The following is a 13,634-nucleotide window of genomic DNA, read 5'->3' as shown; positions in this document are numbered from 1 at the left end:
CGTTCGAAGAAGAATTGATTCCAGCGTTGCTTCTGTATGTATACAAAAGTCGGTAGGGAAAAAAGTACCTTGCGATCCAACCTTGCGACAATTTCCAAGCAAATTAGTAGTCCGTCCTTCTCTTGACAATCTCGGACGCAATCACCTCAATAAAGCACACTTGAGATGGGATTTGTTCCACTCCGATTCACACGACCAATGCGACCCGCTTCTGACTTTTTATTTCCTTCATTTGATGAGATTCCCCGCATGGCGAGGGAAATTTTGTTGTCGCATCTCGTCGAGAATGATCTCATAACCCGCGGGGTAAATGGCCTTTTTAGGGCTGGCCCCATCGATGCGGGCCGGAGGTTAATTACCCCAGATAATTAAAAGAGAAGTTGTTCGCCGGTTACTTGCCGCGCCCACCTTAAATAGTAATCACGGGGACAGTTGCGGAGAAGAACTCGCCGCAGAATTACCCAATCCAGATGATCCCCTCATCTTTCCTCCCCAGACCAAAAACATCCATAATTGAGCTGGAAACTCCACCAACCTGCAATTATGGAGAACAAACATCCCACCATGAATGGTTATATACCCCGCCTCCAACGGAGGTCTAACAACATAAAGGGGCCCCGACGCCCTCCAACAGATCAAGAATCATCACTCAATCCTCCATCACAATCCCACAGACACAATGGCCCCTGCTACCCTCAAAGTTGCCATCGCTGGCCTCGGCCGCATGGGTGCTCGTCACGCTCACCACTTCTATGCCCTCACTCCTCGCGCCGAAGTCGTCGCCGCTTCTTCTCCCGTGCAACATGAGCTGGACTGGGCCAAGGACAACCTTGGTGGCGCTCGCACTTATCTCGACTACGACGAGATGCTTGAACAGGAGCAGGCGAACGGTCTGCAAGCAGTGGTGATTGCATCCGCTACCAGTGTACACGCCGAGCAGGCCATCAAGGCCATCCGTCGTGGATTGCACGTTTTGTGTGAGAAGCCACTCAGTATCAATGTTGACGAGGTATGTCTTCACTCCTGTCCCCTATCACCATACACAAAGGTGGGGAAAAGAACAAAAGTTAACTTGAATGATACAACAGTCGCAATCCGTCGTCGATGCCTACAATGAATCTATCCAGAAGTTCCCCAACCAAAAAGTCATGTGCGGTTTCTCCCGCCGCTTCGACGCTTCCTACCGGGATGCCTTCAATAAGATGAACGACGGCCTGGTCGGCACCCCCAGCGTCTTCCGCTCCCAGACCTGCGACAAGCTCGACCCCTCGGGCTTCTTCGTCGAATACGCTCAATTCTCCGGCGGTATCTTCGTCGACTGCTCCATCCACGATATTGACCTTGCACTGTGGTTCTACGGCACAGACTCGGTTGTCAAGTCCGTCACTGCTATCGGTATCACTGCCGTCTCCCCCGAATTGAGAAAGTACAATGACCGTGACAACGCACTCGGTATTGTCGAGTTCTACGGTGGAAAGATCGCACAGCTGTACTGTAGCCGCATGATGGCTGCTGGACAGGAAGACAGTACGTTACTTTTTGTTTTATTTTGTTCGATAGAGAATGAAAAGACAACTAACAAGCACGCAGGCACCGAGATCATCGGTACACAGGGCAAGCTGGCCGTCAACACCCAGCCCATCTCCAACCTGGTTAACATCTACGAGTCGACCGGGATCCGTCGCGAGATCCCCCCACACTACTATGGACGATTCCGGGAGGCCTTCATCACTGAGGCGAATGAGTTCACTGCGGCCTGTCTCGACAACACTGAATTACCTGTCAAGCTAGAGGGCGCTGTCGCTGCTGTCCGGATCGGAGCTGCTCTGCAGGAGAGTCTGATTTCGGGTAAGAAGATTGAGTTCGATGAGCAGGGCAACCGAATCTAAGCGGATGTGAGGAGATTGGGATTAAGCATTTTACGGGATTATCTATTCTGGCAATAGAGATTATGTTTGATAGAATTTAAAATAGACGACCTTATGCAATGCAAGTGATGCGCATTTTTGTTACTTTATTGGACGTCCACATTTGGGTCGAAAGGATGGGCATTTTCTGAAACTTGGTATCTGACGGGTGAGATGGCATTGGTAATAGTTTTCTGTTTGGGAATTCAATTCACATCATAGAAGACGAAAACCGGAAGATGGCAGGTAGCTTGCCGAGTAGATTGTACAGATAATGGTGACCTTAGGATCGAACTGACTGAGAAGCCTGGGGGCTCTTTTGTATTCTACATAAAAAGCCAAATACCTCGGTCTGAGAAGAATTTGAGAAGAAGAGACTGACGATGCAAAGTGTAGGGGTGATCGAGGCTCAGCACGAGGCAGGGCAGGAAACCCTAGCAGTTGGAGGAGGAAAACGTATCATGGGACTTCTTCGATACATGAGTTCTGAACTAAGGATCTAGAAAGGTTGCACTGATTTCGATAGAAATTATACAAGATTAATCGCCCCATTTCTAGGTACATTTCACTAATAACTCTTGCCAGACAACACTTACAATAACTGATCGATCTTGAGCTTTGTCCTATGGAACACATCCGTGCCCCTCCCTTAGGTAGGGGTTCATTGTAGGGCATGCGAAGGGGATAAGTGTTTAAGGCGACATATAGGTTCACCCCACTGCAGAAGCCTATGTGAAACGATACAGAATAAATATGGATGGGGTACGCTGTACGCAAACAATGAAGCACCGGGTACACACCGGCTATCTAGATCTACAAGCTATTTACACCCGAGAAGCAGATAATATGAGAGAGAAAAGGCAGTATATGCCAGAAGAAACTTCAATTTCAATCCCATCCCCACGCTTCCAGCAACATTTTCTCCACCTTCCCCGTCGGAAAGGCATGTTCCTGACGCATGGTTCTCAAAACGCCGAGCAGGGCTTCCTGCTCATTACGATCATCGAAGTACTCTCCGCACAAGGTGATACCCATTAAGGCTTCAATGAAAGCCGGTGGGGATTGGCGATTACACATCGCGATGCCACACAATCGGCGCACGATATCCTTAATGGTACTGGCCAGCTGCCGTTGGCTAGAGACAGACCCGGGTCCTATGTTAGGCCGACTTTGATCGAAAGCAACTAACAGGATGCGAGCGAGTTCCAGATGGGTGGTCCCTGTGACGTGGCAGCTCTCCAGATGCCAGATCTCTGGGAAGATCTGTCCGGAGTTGGTATCAGGTTCGCGGTAGCACATGGGCTCGAATGATTTCGGGAGGGCTAGGGTTAAATCCCGTTCGTAATTCCGTAGCTTGTGCCATTGGGAGGGGTCGTGACGGCGAAGGGAGGGTTGATCCGCATTGTGGTGGATGTAGCTGCTTCCGTAGCAGTATTCGAGAAGGTCGGCGCAGAAGATGACGAGTCTGTCTGCCCAGATGACGTCTTCGGCGGGGGATAGGTTGCGGAACGCATCGCAGTGGTTCATTGGGAAGTTGAGAGGGCGTTGTTTCATGAATGAGGTGAAGAGCTCTTGACGCAGGGCGACCCAGAATGCGGCTTGTCGAAGGCCATCTGGTCTGGGGACGTGAGGAATGGCATAGGGCCATAGGATGTTAGTCTGGGGAGTGGGGGAGGAGAGTGGGTGGGAGGGTGAATCCGGTGGTTGTGGTGCATGGACCAAGTGGACGCTTGGGCCATAGAGGTCTTCCTGTGATGGATAGACGGGAGGGGAGCTGTGCGGTAATGTTGCCACTAGGGGTACCTGTGCATTAATAAACATGTTTAGCATGCCTAGGAAAACTTCAGTATCCTCCTCGCCTTCATGGAGGGGAGCGTCCATTTCTTCGTCGGTGCGAAGAATGATTGCTGCTGCCAGAAGGGCTTCATTATGAATCTGTTCTGGATCCATGCTGAGCCGAAGGAGGTCTTTGATGCATTCATTGTGATAGTAGACGGCAGATTCCTCGCTCAAGTTTGGTAGTAGATGGCCCTGCCACTCCACGACCCCGGCAGAGTTGCGATACCTTTGTAAGCGAGTCAAATGGCGGGCTGAGGTAGTTAGGATGGCATTTAACAAAGTGGGCGAGGAACGGGCCCGTTGCGGCACCAGACGGCTGAAATGACGCTCGTTGTCACATAAATCAAACCGAGGGCCAATGACCTCAGCGAAATAGCGTAGGAGGATTGCTTGAAGGCGGATGTCAGTATCTCCAACGAAGACGACGGGTCTGTGCATCTCTCTATGGCTGTCAGTAGGCGCTCTGCTTGCACCTCCATGTCGCGCGGCCGTATTCGAGCTTCCCAGCGTAGTCATTGCCGACACGGTTGTTGCCTGCCCTGGAGTCCCACATTGAATAGCGTTTTTAGTAGGATTGTTTTGGCCCAGGGCATGAAATCGCGCAACTTCTGATTGAGTTCCTACGGCGGCCCCAGCCCGAAAGGAAACCTCCTCGCCGTCAATCCCTCCGTTTTCAGAATCACTCGCCGACTCGTAGCCCGAGATGACGTCTACAGTCTCGTCGATAAATCTCAGCCGGGCTACAATGACCTATCAGATTCTAATCGCTTTCTTTTCGTGCAGCTTGGCTGATAAAGAACTCACCCGATCTACGGCTCAGCTTTACCCAGACCTGGTCCGGAGCAAAGGCCTGGTCATACTTTGCACGGCTACCCGGACGAAATTGAATCGGATTCTTGCGAGGGTTGCGGCGGACGCATGTCCAGCTGTGTCGTTTACAGGGCTCACATTGGTCGGTCTCATACGTACCTAAGAAATTTAGCTTGGGTCTAGCCTTCCGCCTCGCAGACCAAATACTTACATCGAAGATGCTTGGATCGGCAATTGATACATGGAGTTTGAAGTGGCACTGGCCGACCCCGTGGGGAGACTGACGGTGGCAGTGGGGGCTCGGACGAGGCCATTCTTGTATTGGCTGTGGACAGGGGAGGATTTAGAAAATAGTTCGCGACTTGCCCCTTTTACTTTAGAGGGTAATTGGAATGGTAAAGAGTACCTGCAGTCGAATGATAGCAGAGAGAGGACACAGTCATCGGGGCAGAATTGCCTCACGGGAGGATATCGGGCAACTTGGCGCCGAGGAAAAAAGCCAATCATTCTCTCCAATTGGAGGTCCACCGATCATCACATCTTCTCCCCGCGTTTTCAAGGCCGCGGGAACACTCCTACAAGGTCTCAGCCAATCAGAATCCTGCTAATACGTTGAAGGAGACCCATATTGCGTTTGCAGGGCCTCGTCTAGATGTATACCAACAGAGATAGATGCTGGGCGACGTTATGATCAAGTTTATAAAAGGGTCGTGTCGGTCATGTAGCGATGACTCTTGTTCTATAACTGCAATTGCCTGTGGATTGATAACACAACCTCTCGTCTTCTTTGATTGAATTGCCCTAGGCTATAGCAGCTCACTATGGCCCCAGACGAGGATACAAAACCCCAATATCCAACAACCACAATGGACGACCCTAAAGGGGCGAACCTGCCAGAAAATGCACACATTGAAGTGGCCGCCGGTAGTCTAACCACGGAAACCGGCATCGACGACCTCCCAGTTACTATGTTCGTATGGCTTGTCGCCTTTACCGCTTCGATTGCTGGAATGTTGTTCGGTTATGATACTGGGATCATTAGTGCTGTTCTCGTCTACATCCATAATGGGTTAGACAACCGCATGCTCACTAGTAACGAGAAGGAATTGATCACATCCCTCTGCTCGGGAGGCGCGTTCTTCGGATCCATTGTGGCCGGACTGACGGCAGACAAGGTATGGATATACTACTGAGTGATGAGAACAATTAAGTAACTGTTTGTCTCGCGAAAAAATAGTTAGGACGCAAAGCGGCAATTTATTTCGGCTGCGCGTTGTTTACAATCGGAGCCGTCCTTCAAGGAGCCGCATACACAATTGCCCAAATGGCCGTGGGTCGGGTTGTAGTAGGCTTCGGTGTGGGGTCAGCTGCCATGGTGGTGCCTTTGTATATTGCTGAAGTAGCACCTGCAAAGGCGCGTGGACGACTTATTGGCCTGAATAACATGTCAATCACAGGTGGTCAGGTAATCTCCTATGCTATTGGAGCTGCCTTTGCCAATGTCAACCATGGCTGGCGGTACATGGTGGGGCTTGGGGCCTTACCAGCCCTAATCCTGGCGGCTCTTATGCCTTTCTGCCCGGAGTCCCCACGCCACCTGGTATACAACCACCGCCAAGAGGAGGCCCGGGACGTGCTCCGTAGAATCTACGGACATCCATCGGATGTTCAACTGGCTTCCGTTCTAGCCTCAATATCCGCCGCCTGTGATGAAGCTCGGGAGATCAACGAGGGTGCGACACGGTGGACCAAGATCAAGCAGCTTCATACTGTACCTAGCAATCTCCGGGCATTGGTCAGCGCATGTGGCTTGATGGTTATCTCGCAACTCTCGGGGTTCAATACGCTTATGTACTACTCATCCACCCTTTTTGCATTAGTAGGCTTCGATAATCCTACCGCGGTAGGGATCGTCGTTGCTGGAACTAACTTCATCATGACCTGGGTCAATATGATGGTTATCGACAAGATGGGTCGTCGCCGACTACTCTTATCCACCGCCTGGGGTATGTCCGTCGGTCTTATTGCGATAGCGGTAGCATTTTGCTTTATCCCAGTCGACTTAGATACCCTCGATCTGAAGAGCAGCAGCGTATCACCTCCGGCAATTGTCGTCTTGGTGTTCATTATATGGTTTGTAATCTTCTACGGTGTCTCAGTCGGTAATACAGCATGGATGAGTACAGACTTTTTCCCACTGGAGGTCCGCGCGATGGGCACTATGTGGATCACCTGCTCTAGCTGGGGCAGCAATGTCATCGTATCCAGCACGTTTCTGTCCATGATGAAGAGTATGACTCCGTCTGGAGCATTTGGGTTCTACGCTGGCATTTGCGGTGTTGGGTACATTTTGATATACTTCTTCTATCCGGAGGTGTCAGGTTTGTCGCTGGAAGAGATCAAGGAGGTATTCAAGCATGGGTTTGGGGTGAGATACGCTCGGAATCTGCGCAAAGAGCGCAAGGATAGTATCCAAGAGAGGTTGAGGGTACAAGGCAAGACGGTTGTTGTAGGGCATTGAGGTTATGTAAACTTAGATAACGGATCAAGTATAAAATCACCAGTCATCAGCGTGCAGTCAAAATCATATACTTCATTATGAATCTATTGAGGGCAGTGGTTTGTGATCGACGCAGATGTGCAGTAGCTCTACTGGCAACCATGGATGAGTGAAAAACTAGTCTCTACCTGATGAAGGTTGCGATAATCGAGCTACTTGCTCTCGAGAGAGGTCTCGGATATTTCCCCTTGATTCTCATATTTCCGCAATTTGCCTGAAATAAAAAGAAAAGAAAAGAGGGCGGGGATACCACAGGTCCTTTCAGCCAAAAGACATATTAGCAGGCACATGGCTCTCTCATGTCATTCGCAATGCCACCCACGAAGAGAATGTTGTCCAGCTTGTTTGCCTCGTTCGGATTTACCGGTCATTATGTCGAGTGCCAGTACTAGGCCGATACTCCCAGGTCCTTTACAGCCATCAACCCCGATAAAACAGGAATAAATCTATTCCTGTTCGTGTTGCTTGTTAACCAAGCTGTCATAGAGCCGGAGTAACTTTACAACGGGTGTGCACCATGCACCTGCATCGATACGTTCGTGAGTCGTACGGGATGAACATTTGTCATGCCTCTGTGAAGGGTTGGTGGATATAGGTCCATGTTCTCGACTCAATGGACAGGGCTTAAGGAGGCTTGGCTGCAGCCTATCCCTGATGAAGTAGGCTTTTCACATACCAGGCTGAAATGGAGATCGTAGATAAGCGACTGCGGCCTCAATCCCTTTGCATAACCTTGTCGGCCACCATTACAGCCGCCGAAGAATTTAGGTCACACCAACAAGGATCCCCGTTGGGTTTGGTTACTCCAAATAGGGACACCATAACAGCGAACGCAAATACCGAAGTATCGTCATATGCCATGATTTCAACACTCCTGAGTCACCGCCAGACTGGCTAAAGCATTGACCTGCCATGATCACTACATGCTGCGTGTGCCGAGTAACCTGGACAGTCTAGACTCCATAACCTGGTTGAACAGGTATGACAGTAGAACATCTGTCTACTCCATGTATATTGATATTACGACCAATGTGTCCTACTCATTTACCCGTCCAAGCTGAAATCACTTGTCGCGGAAACATACACCTGACTTATGCTTGCGCAATCTAGACCTGCATGTTTAATTCGGTTACAGTTGCACGGAGTATTTTCAAGGTTGACAAAGGGGTTGCAACGTGGTACTAACTGAAGACAAATAAACATTGCGTTCTCATATCGAAGTGGTACATGGCTATGCTTATGCTGCGGAACATTATATCCACCACCCACGTTGGCACTACCGGGTAACTTAATACTGCTTTAGCCGACTTTTGGGGCCGTCACAGTCGACCATCTTAGATCAACTATTTAGGACTCAAGAACTGGGAGCAGGTATACGGTTAATCATCTTAGAAATGCTGCAAAGATATCCTTTACCGCTTAGGTCAAAGTAAATTCTGTAGGTGTCTATATACGTACAAAGCAGTTTCTATAAAACCAGTCTACCAGGGGTCATTCAATATAAAGCAATCTCTTCATAGACCACCCTAGGGCACTCCAACGGAATCAAGTGCTTCACATCCTCAATAGCCCTCAACGACGTTTTGACACCATTCTCATCAAGAAATCGGTAGACCTCAGTCTCAACTCGCTCTCTTGGCTCGACAACATCCAATTCCCCAACAAGTACACTCGCCCGAATACCACGGTGGCCAATGTAAGCTAGAGCCCTCCTCACACCCCCGGAAACATCTTCCGCCATGCCATACGTAGGCCAGGCTTCTTTGGCAAGTTTATTCCCACTCAAGCTGTCATGAATCACCAACTCGATGTCGTCTTCACTTAGGTTCTTAGGGTTTGCGAGTACGTTCTCAACCGTCCACCTTACCGACTCCTTGGTCTCATAGGCAAGCTTTTGCTGTTCTTTCATCTCTGGAGGGAGGCTGAGAGCTGTCGGTGGTGCTGGTGCTACTAGAATCAGACCCTTTATTTCTTGGAGCAGATTCTCATGGAGGGCTGATAGCGTGGTCAGAGCTATTTTCGCTCCCATAGAGTGACCAACGAATATGAAGCCGTGGTTGAAAAGGTCCTTCGTTCCGACGTCTTGTTTCAACTTCTCTAGTGCGAGAGCAACATCGGAAGCCAATGCCGTAATTGAATATGTGTTTCCAGTTTCCTCAGACGGACCAGTAGACTTGCCCCAGCCCCGAAGGTCGACAGTAAGAATCGGATGAGTAGTACTCAGAGAAGTTGGTGAATCAGCCGATATGAGCTTATGCCATGTTGATGAAGATCCACCCCAGTAATGGAGGAAAACCAGAAGTGGCTTTCGACTGTCGGTTGAAGGTCGAGAGATACGCGCGTGGAGGGATATATCAGAGGAGAGGTTTAAAAAGATGGACTCCATTTTCGTGATGTGTTTAGGTTATTCTTGCTTGTAGCTTCGTATGAATGTCTTTCCGGTTTTCTTGATACAGTGCCTCTTACACTATGATTGACACTCCATATATATTGACATATGGTGATTGTTCATCTGTTCGAATTGATTCCTCATGACTCACACTCTTACAAATTAATTACAGTGTTGGGACGTTATTTGGAATTATATTTCCATCATTTATATAGTACCTATGTCAGCATATGCGGAATGATACCGCTGGGCACATAAGCATTCTAGAGTCGACTCTCGAATCTAAGTAACTGAAGTAAGCCCTAGGTGATCCTGTCAGCGGTTTGGTTGTTATTATTGGTGGCTAGGCTAGAGTGGGTCTTAAATGCTTGGTATTAACCTACTTTGCTCTGCTATGGAGGCGGTCAGGACTGAAGGTTAATGTAGAACAAATTAATACATTGGTTTGGGTGCTTCGTCGTGAATATATGTGGGTTTTATAAGAATATTACGTCTGGTGTGCTTCGCTGTGAGAGAAACGTGATATTTAATAGGTTCAATTAAGGGGTGGATCATCTGTGCAATATACAAAGGAATGTTGAGGTTAAGTTAATAGCGGTAAATTAGAAGACCTATGAGAATTCTTATATTATTTACTCTTGAGAAGGTATATACTACAAAGTACTAGTGATAATAGACAGTAACATAAGGCCCAGTAGCATCAGAGAAGGAGAAGGACACCCATGCTTGAAGGTCGGTGCACTCATTGACGTCCATATGTGGTCTAGAGCTTAAATCATTAGCTTATTTCAAAAGACTGGCATATATTCAGGGCTAGAAGAGGGACATACACATATGAAGCCAAATGGTCAGTGTATGATTGTGCATGCTCATGGAGCCCATGTTGTCTAAAGAACTCGACCATGACTTTTGCGACAGCCAGGTCGTTCATCCCAGTAGTAGGGAAGTATATCTTAGGCTGCGGATATGCCCTACCAGGGAATATCTCTAAATTGAACAACATTGGGATAATGTTGCAGGGATCACCCGGGTTTCTAGGTCGGTTCTTCTGTTCACGCAAACCATCTTGAATATCTAAAGAATTCCATAGATCGCGAACCATGGCAAGACCTGCCATCGTTTCGGGATCTGAGACCCGACCGCCAAGAGTCCAGAGGTCTACGGCACTCTCGATGCTTACTTGGAACTGTGCAATGTACAATTTGAATCGACTTTTGTGAGGCTCGACAAGGTCACAAGATATCCAGTACGGGGCCGTAGTGGCTGGGACTGAGGCAAAGTATTCCTCAATCATGTCCATAGACTCACTGAAAGCACCTATTGTATCCACATTGCGCACTGCATTGAACATCAGCTGCGCGCGAGGAATTCCGGTGGCTAGTGATTTCAGTTGAGGGTAGAAATATAACTTGACTGTCACGTCATCGTTATTGAAATCTAGTGCCAGAAGGCTCTGCGATTTCGCCGGCTCATCATCCAATATACCTCGTTCTCGAACTGTCGCTTCCTCTTGATCCGTTAATGAAACCTCATTCACTAGCTGGTGATACAATTGCAAATCCAGCTTCATGTCCAGCTGCTTGAGACGATTCAAGGCCTCACCAAGAGCACGTCGATTGCATACATCGCGACCGGTACTAGAAATGAAGGTTGTCGGCTCGAAGCCCATTCGAACAGTCTTCCCAATCTTTGTAAAGTTCTGGCTGAACTCCAGCGGCCCTAGGCCACTAAATACACTTTTGTAGAGCTTACGACGCTCAGTATCAGGCCATGGACCTAGAAAGGGTATGATGTGTAGGCCATAGAGGCATAAATATTGATACTGCTGGTGCACACTGTATTTGCACTGTGACAAGAGATTTCCTAGCATCGGTGCCGTGTTGTGCCACCACTGATGCTGGTCAAAGCTTGGGAAACTGAGATATTTGCTAAGAAGGTCATTTGGTTTTGATTCGTCGTTGTCAGTCGACGTTTGTCGCTTGCAATCGCCCTTCAAAAGTGCATAGGTGGTCATAGCTGGGCTGAGGCAAGGTGGTTGTAAAGTATAAGATGAAAGAAATACGAGCAAATTGCGGTCGAGTGAAGGCAGAGGTAGAGAGCGTGCTACTTCGGTCAATGAACCATGTGAAGCTGCACGTAAAGATCGGTTTCCTGGCCGGAAAAAGGCAACCAAGGCCTCACTGAAGGTAGTTGGAAGTTGGAAAGAGCCACAGGATCACTGAACACGAGGAATGGATATCTGACATACGGCTTGCGAGTTACATCCTAGCGACTAGTCATTGCAGGGCATGTGCTCTGTTGTGGAATCATTTCGTTACCGAGTAGTAACCCAACCTGTAACATATCTTTTATCAGACCCCTTCCAAATTTGCATAATACCCCAATTACAAGAGGCTCTTATGCAATATCACCAGTAAAGCTATATGTCATGCTCCCACAGTTCGTGATCTACGTAGTGGGGTGGCCGTCAAGTACACTTAGGAGATACATCACATGTTGACACAGCATGTATAACAAAAGGCTTACACAAGGACATTGATGGTGTAGAGCAGACTCAAACACACAGGTAGCATTGTTGATAATTTCGGCTACTCTAAGTATAGGCGACTTTTTCAGCACAGGAAAGGGAGCTATGGCCGTGATATTATTGTTCCACCGTACGACTTTCTAAACAATACGCCGACCTCTTGACACCGAAGTGTACTATAAAGCTGAATGGAAAGGTAACTTACAGATTGTAAGCTCAGCTCCTCGATATGATGTATATCATCTTCTTGGCAATTGCTTATTGCTGAGTTTGCCATCCGCTACCTAAGATAGTCGGCAAAAGAGAGCGAACCTTTATAGTAACTTAGATAGGCTAGTATACAAGAGGAGGCTAGTTCCCAATGGACATCATTGTAGCAACAGACGCTGCTTTCACGATCAAATGATTGTCAGGAAGATTTGCTTTACTTCAACAAAACGGGCTTTTATGACACAAATACATGAGTTGTACAATTAGCTGTTACATGAGAAGCGGGAGAAGAACATGATATTACCAAGAGTGGACTAGATGCGCCTATTAGAATCTATGTCTCTAGCCAGACACCGCTATGAAGCACTGTTTCACAGTCGGACATGGTGTACCAGCTCGGCGACTAAATTCTCCTGGCGGTCAGGTCTTCTCTGTTCCTACGCATGTTGGAGCCACGGTACTATTATCTAAAGACGACGGGAGACTGCATACTGAGAACATCACACAGGTCTCCCCTGAAACGATATGATAATCGTGACCTGGGTGAGACCTAGCTGCGGCAATATGGTTGTACACTAGAGCAGTCACTTTATTGCTGAGGGATAAGTCTAACGAGCAGCTGTGATGATGCCATATCTAGAGGTTCAGCGACCTGTTTATCACTTCTCAACATATTATGACAATAGGCAAGGATGCCTCCTGGTTCCCTCTCAGTGACGACTGCGTTTCACAGATATTCTAAAAGTAAAAAGCCGCTTCTCCCCAAAGGGACATACTACAGTACATGAGACTCTTAATGGTCTAATAGCGGTGGACTATCCTTGGATAAGAATGGGAACCGGCTGCTTGCTTGCATCATGTCGGTCTTGCATTGTGCCATTCCAGGATCAAGCGGCATTCACCCAGCTCAGGTACCGACAGAATGATGTGTAACCTTTTATGGTCTATTTTTACTCTTATCTGTACAATGTCGGTGCGTTCGATGCCATATCATCAACACACCTTCGTGCCAATGGATGTCATTTGGTCGCCGGGGAAGCCGAGGCCAGGTGGTGAAGGAATCAAATGATACACAGTGTCTATATCATATAGAGGCAGAGGGACATATTCGCCATGATACCTCATTTGCTAACCTCCCAATATCGAAATATTGGAACTATCCAGGCACAGTTCCTCAAATCCTTTGATGAGACCAAGAAATACTCGTTCACTTGTTAGGTCCATTCTATGTAGAGGCTACACTCGTTTTCTTGCCGTCGTGTTTGTTTAAAGCACATACAAGTCTAGGAATCTATTATATCATCACTAAAATGCTGAACTCAGAAGATGAAAGGGACGAAAATTCTTCATATCAATGTATATTTCCAATATTGGCTACCTGCGGAACCGCGA

The 13,634-nt window shown here is 48.0% G+C and overlaps 5 protein-coding genes across 5 annotated transcripts; 2 read left to right on the top strand and 3 right to left on the bottom strand.

Moving 5' to 3' along the window:
- Positions 1-679: 679 nt before the first annotated feature.
- On the top strand, positions 680-1,889 carry BDV38DRAFT_272900 (uncharacterized protein; the record flags this gene model as incomplete). Its single annotated transcript, XM_032057578.1, has 3 exons — positions 680-1,009; positions 1,089-1,527; positions 1,591-1,889. The coding sequence occupies 3 exons, from the start codon at positions 680-682 to the stop codon at positions 1,887-1,889; spliced, it is 1,068 nt and encodes a 355-aa protein (XP_031911455.1).
- Positions 1,890-2,769: 880 nt separating this feature from the next.
- BDV38DRAFT_294709 (Zn(II)2Cys6 transcription factor) lies at positions 2,770-4,870 on the bottom strand (the record flags this gene model as incomplete). Its single annotated transcript, XM_032062551.1, has 3 exons — positions 2,770-4,486; positions 4,551-4,715; positions 4,768-4,870. 3 exons carry the CDS (start codon positions 4,868-4,870, stop codon positions 2,796-2,798), a joined length of 1,959 nt encoding a protein of 652 aa, XP_031911454.1. The 3' UTR covers positions 2,770-2,795.
- Positions 4,871-5,163: 293 nt separating this feature from the next.
- Positions 5,164-7,077, top strand: BDV38DRAFT_294706 (general substrate transporter; the record flags this gene model as incomplete). The annotated part of the gene is made up of 2 exons (XM_032062550.1): positions 5,164-5,731; positions 5,794-7,077. The coding sequence occupies exons 1-2, from the start codon at positions 5,378-5,380 to the stop codon at positions 7,075-7,077; spliced, it is 1,638 nt and encodes a 545-aa protein (XP_031911453.1). The 5' UTR covers positions 5,164-5,377.
- A 1,534-nt stretch (positions 7,078-8,611) lies between these two features.
- BDV38DRAFT_294705 (alpha/beta fold hydrolase) lies at positions 8,612-9,502 on the bottom strand (the record flags this gene model as incomplete). Its single annotated transcript, XM_032062549.1, has 1 exon — positions 8,612-9,502. One exon carries the CDS (start codon positions 9,500-9,502, stop codon positions 8,612-8,614), a length of 891 nt encoding a protein of 296 aa, XP_031911452.1.
- A 666-nt stretch (positions 9,503-10,168) lies between these two features.
- On the bottom strand, positions 10,169-11,519 carry BDV38DRAFT_272896 (aromatic prenyltransferase; the record flags this gene model as incomplete). Its single annotated transcript, XM_032057577.1, has 2 exons — positions 10,169-10,268; positions 10,336-11,519. The coding sequence occupies 2 exons, from the start codon at positions 11,517-11,519 to the stop codon at positions 10,169-10,171; spliced, it is 1,284 nt and encodes a 427-aa protein (XP_031911451.1).
- Positions 11,520-13,634: the final 2,115 nt, after the last annotated feature.

The sequence above is a fragment of the Aspergillus pseudotamarii genome (assembly GCF_009193445.1).
Source record: "Aspergillus pseudotamarii strain CBS 117625 unplaced genomic scaffold BDV38scaffold_44, whole genome shotgun sequence".
Classification (NCBI taxonomy): Eukaryota; Fungi; Ascomycota; class Eurotiomycetes; order Eurotiales; family Aspergillaceae; genus Aspergillus; species Aspergillus pseudotamarii.
Note: the sequence above shows the minus strand (reverse complement) of the source record. Positions and strands in the feature narration are given on the sequence as shown.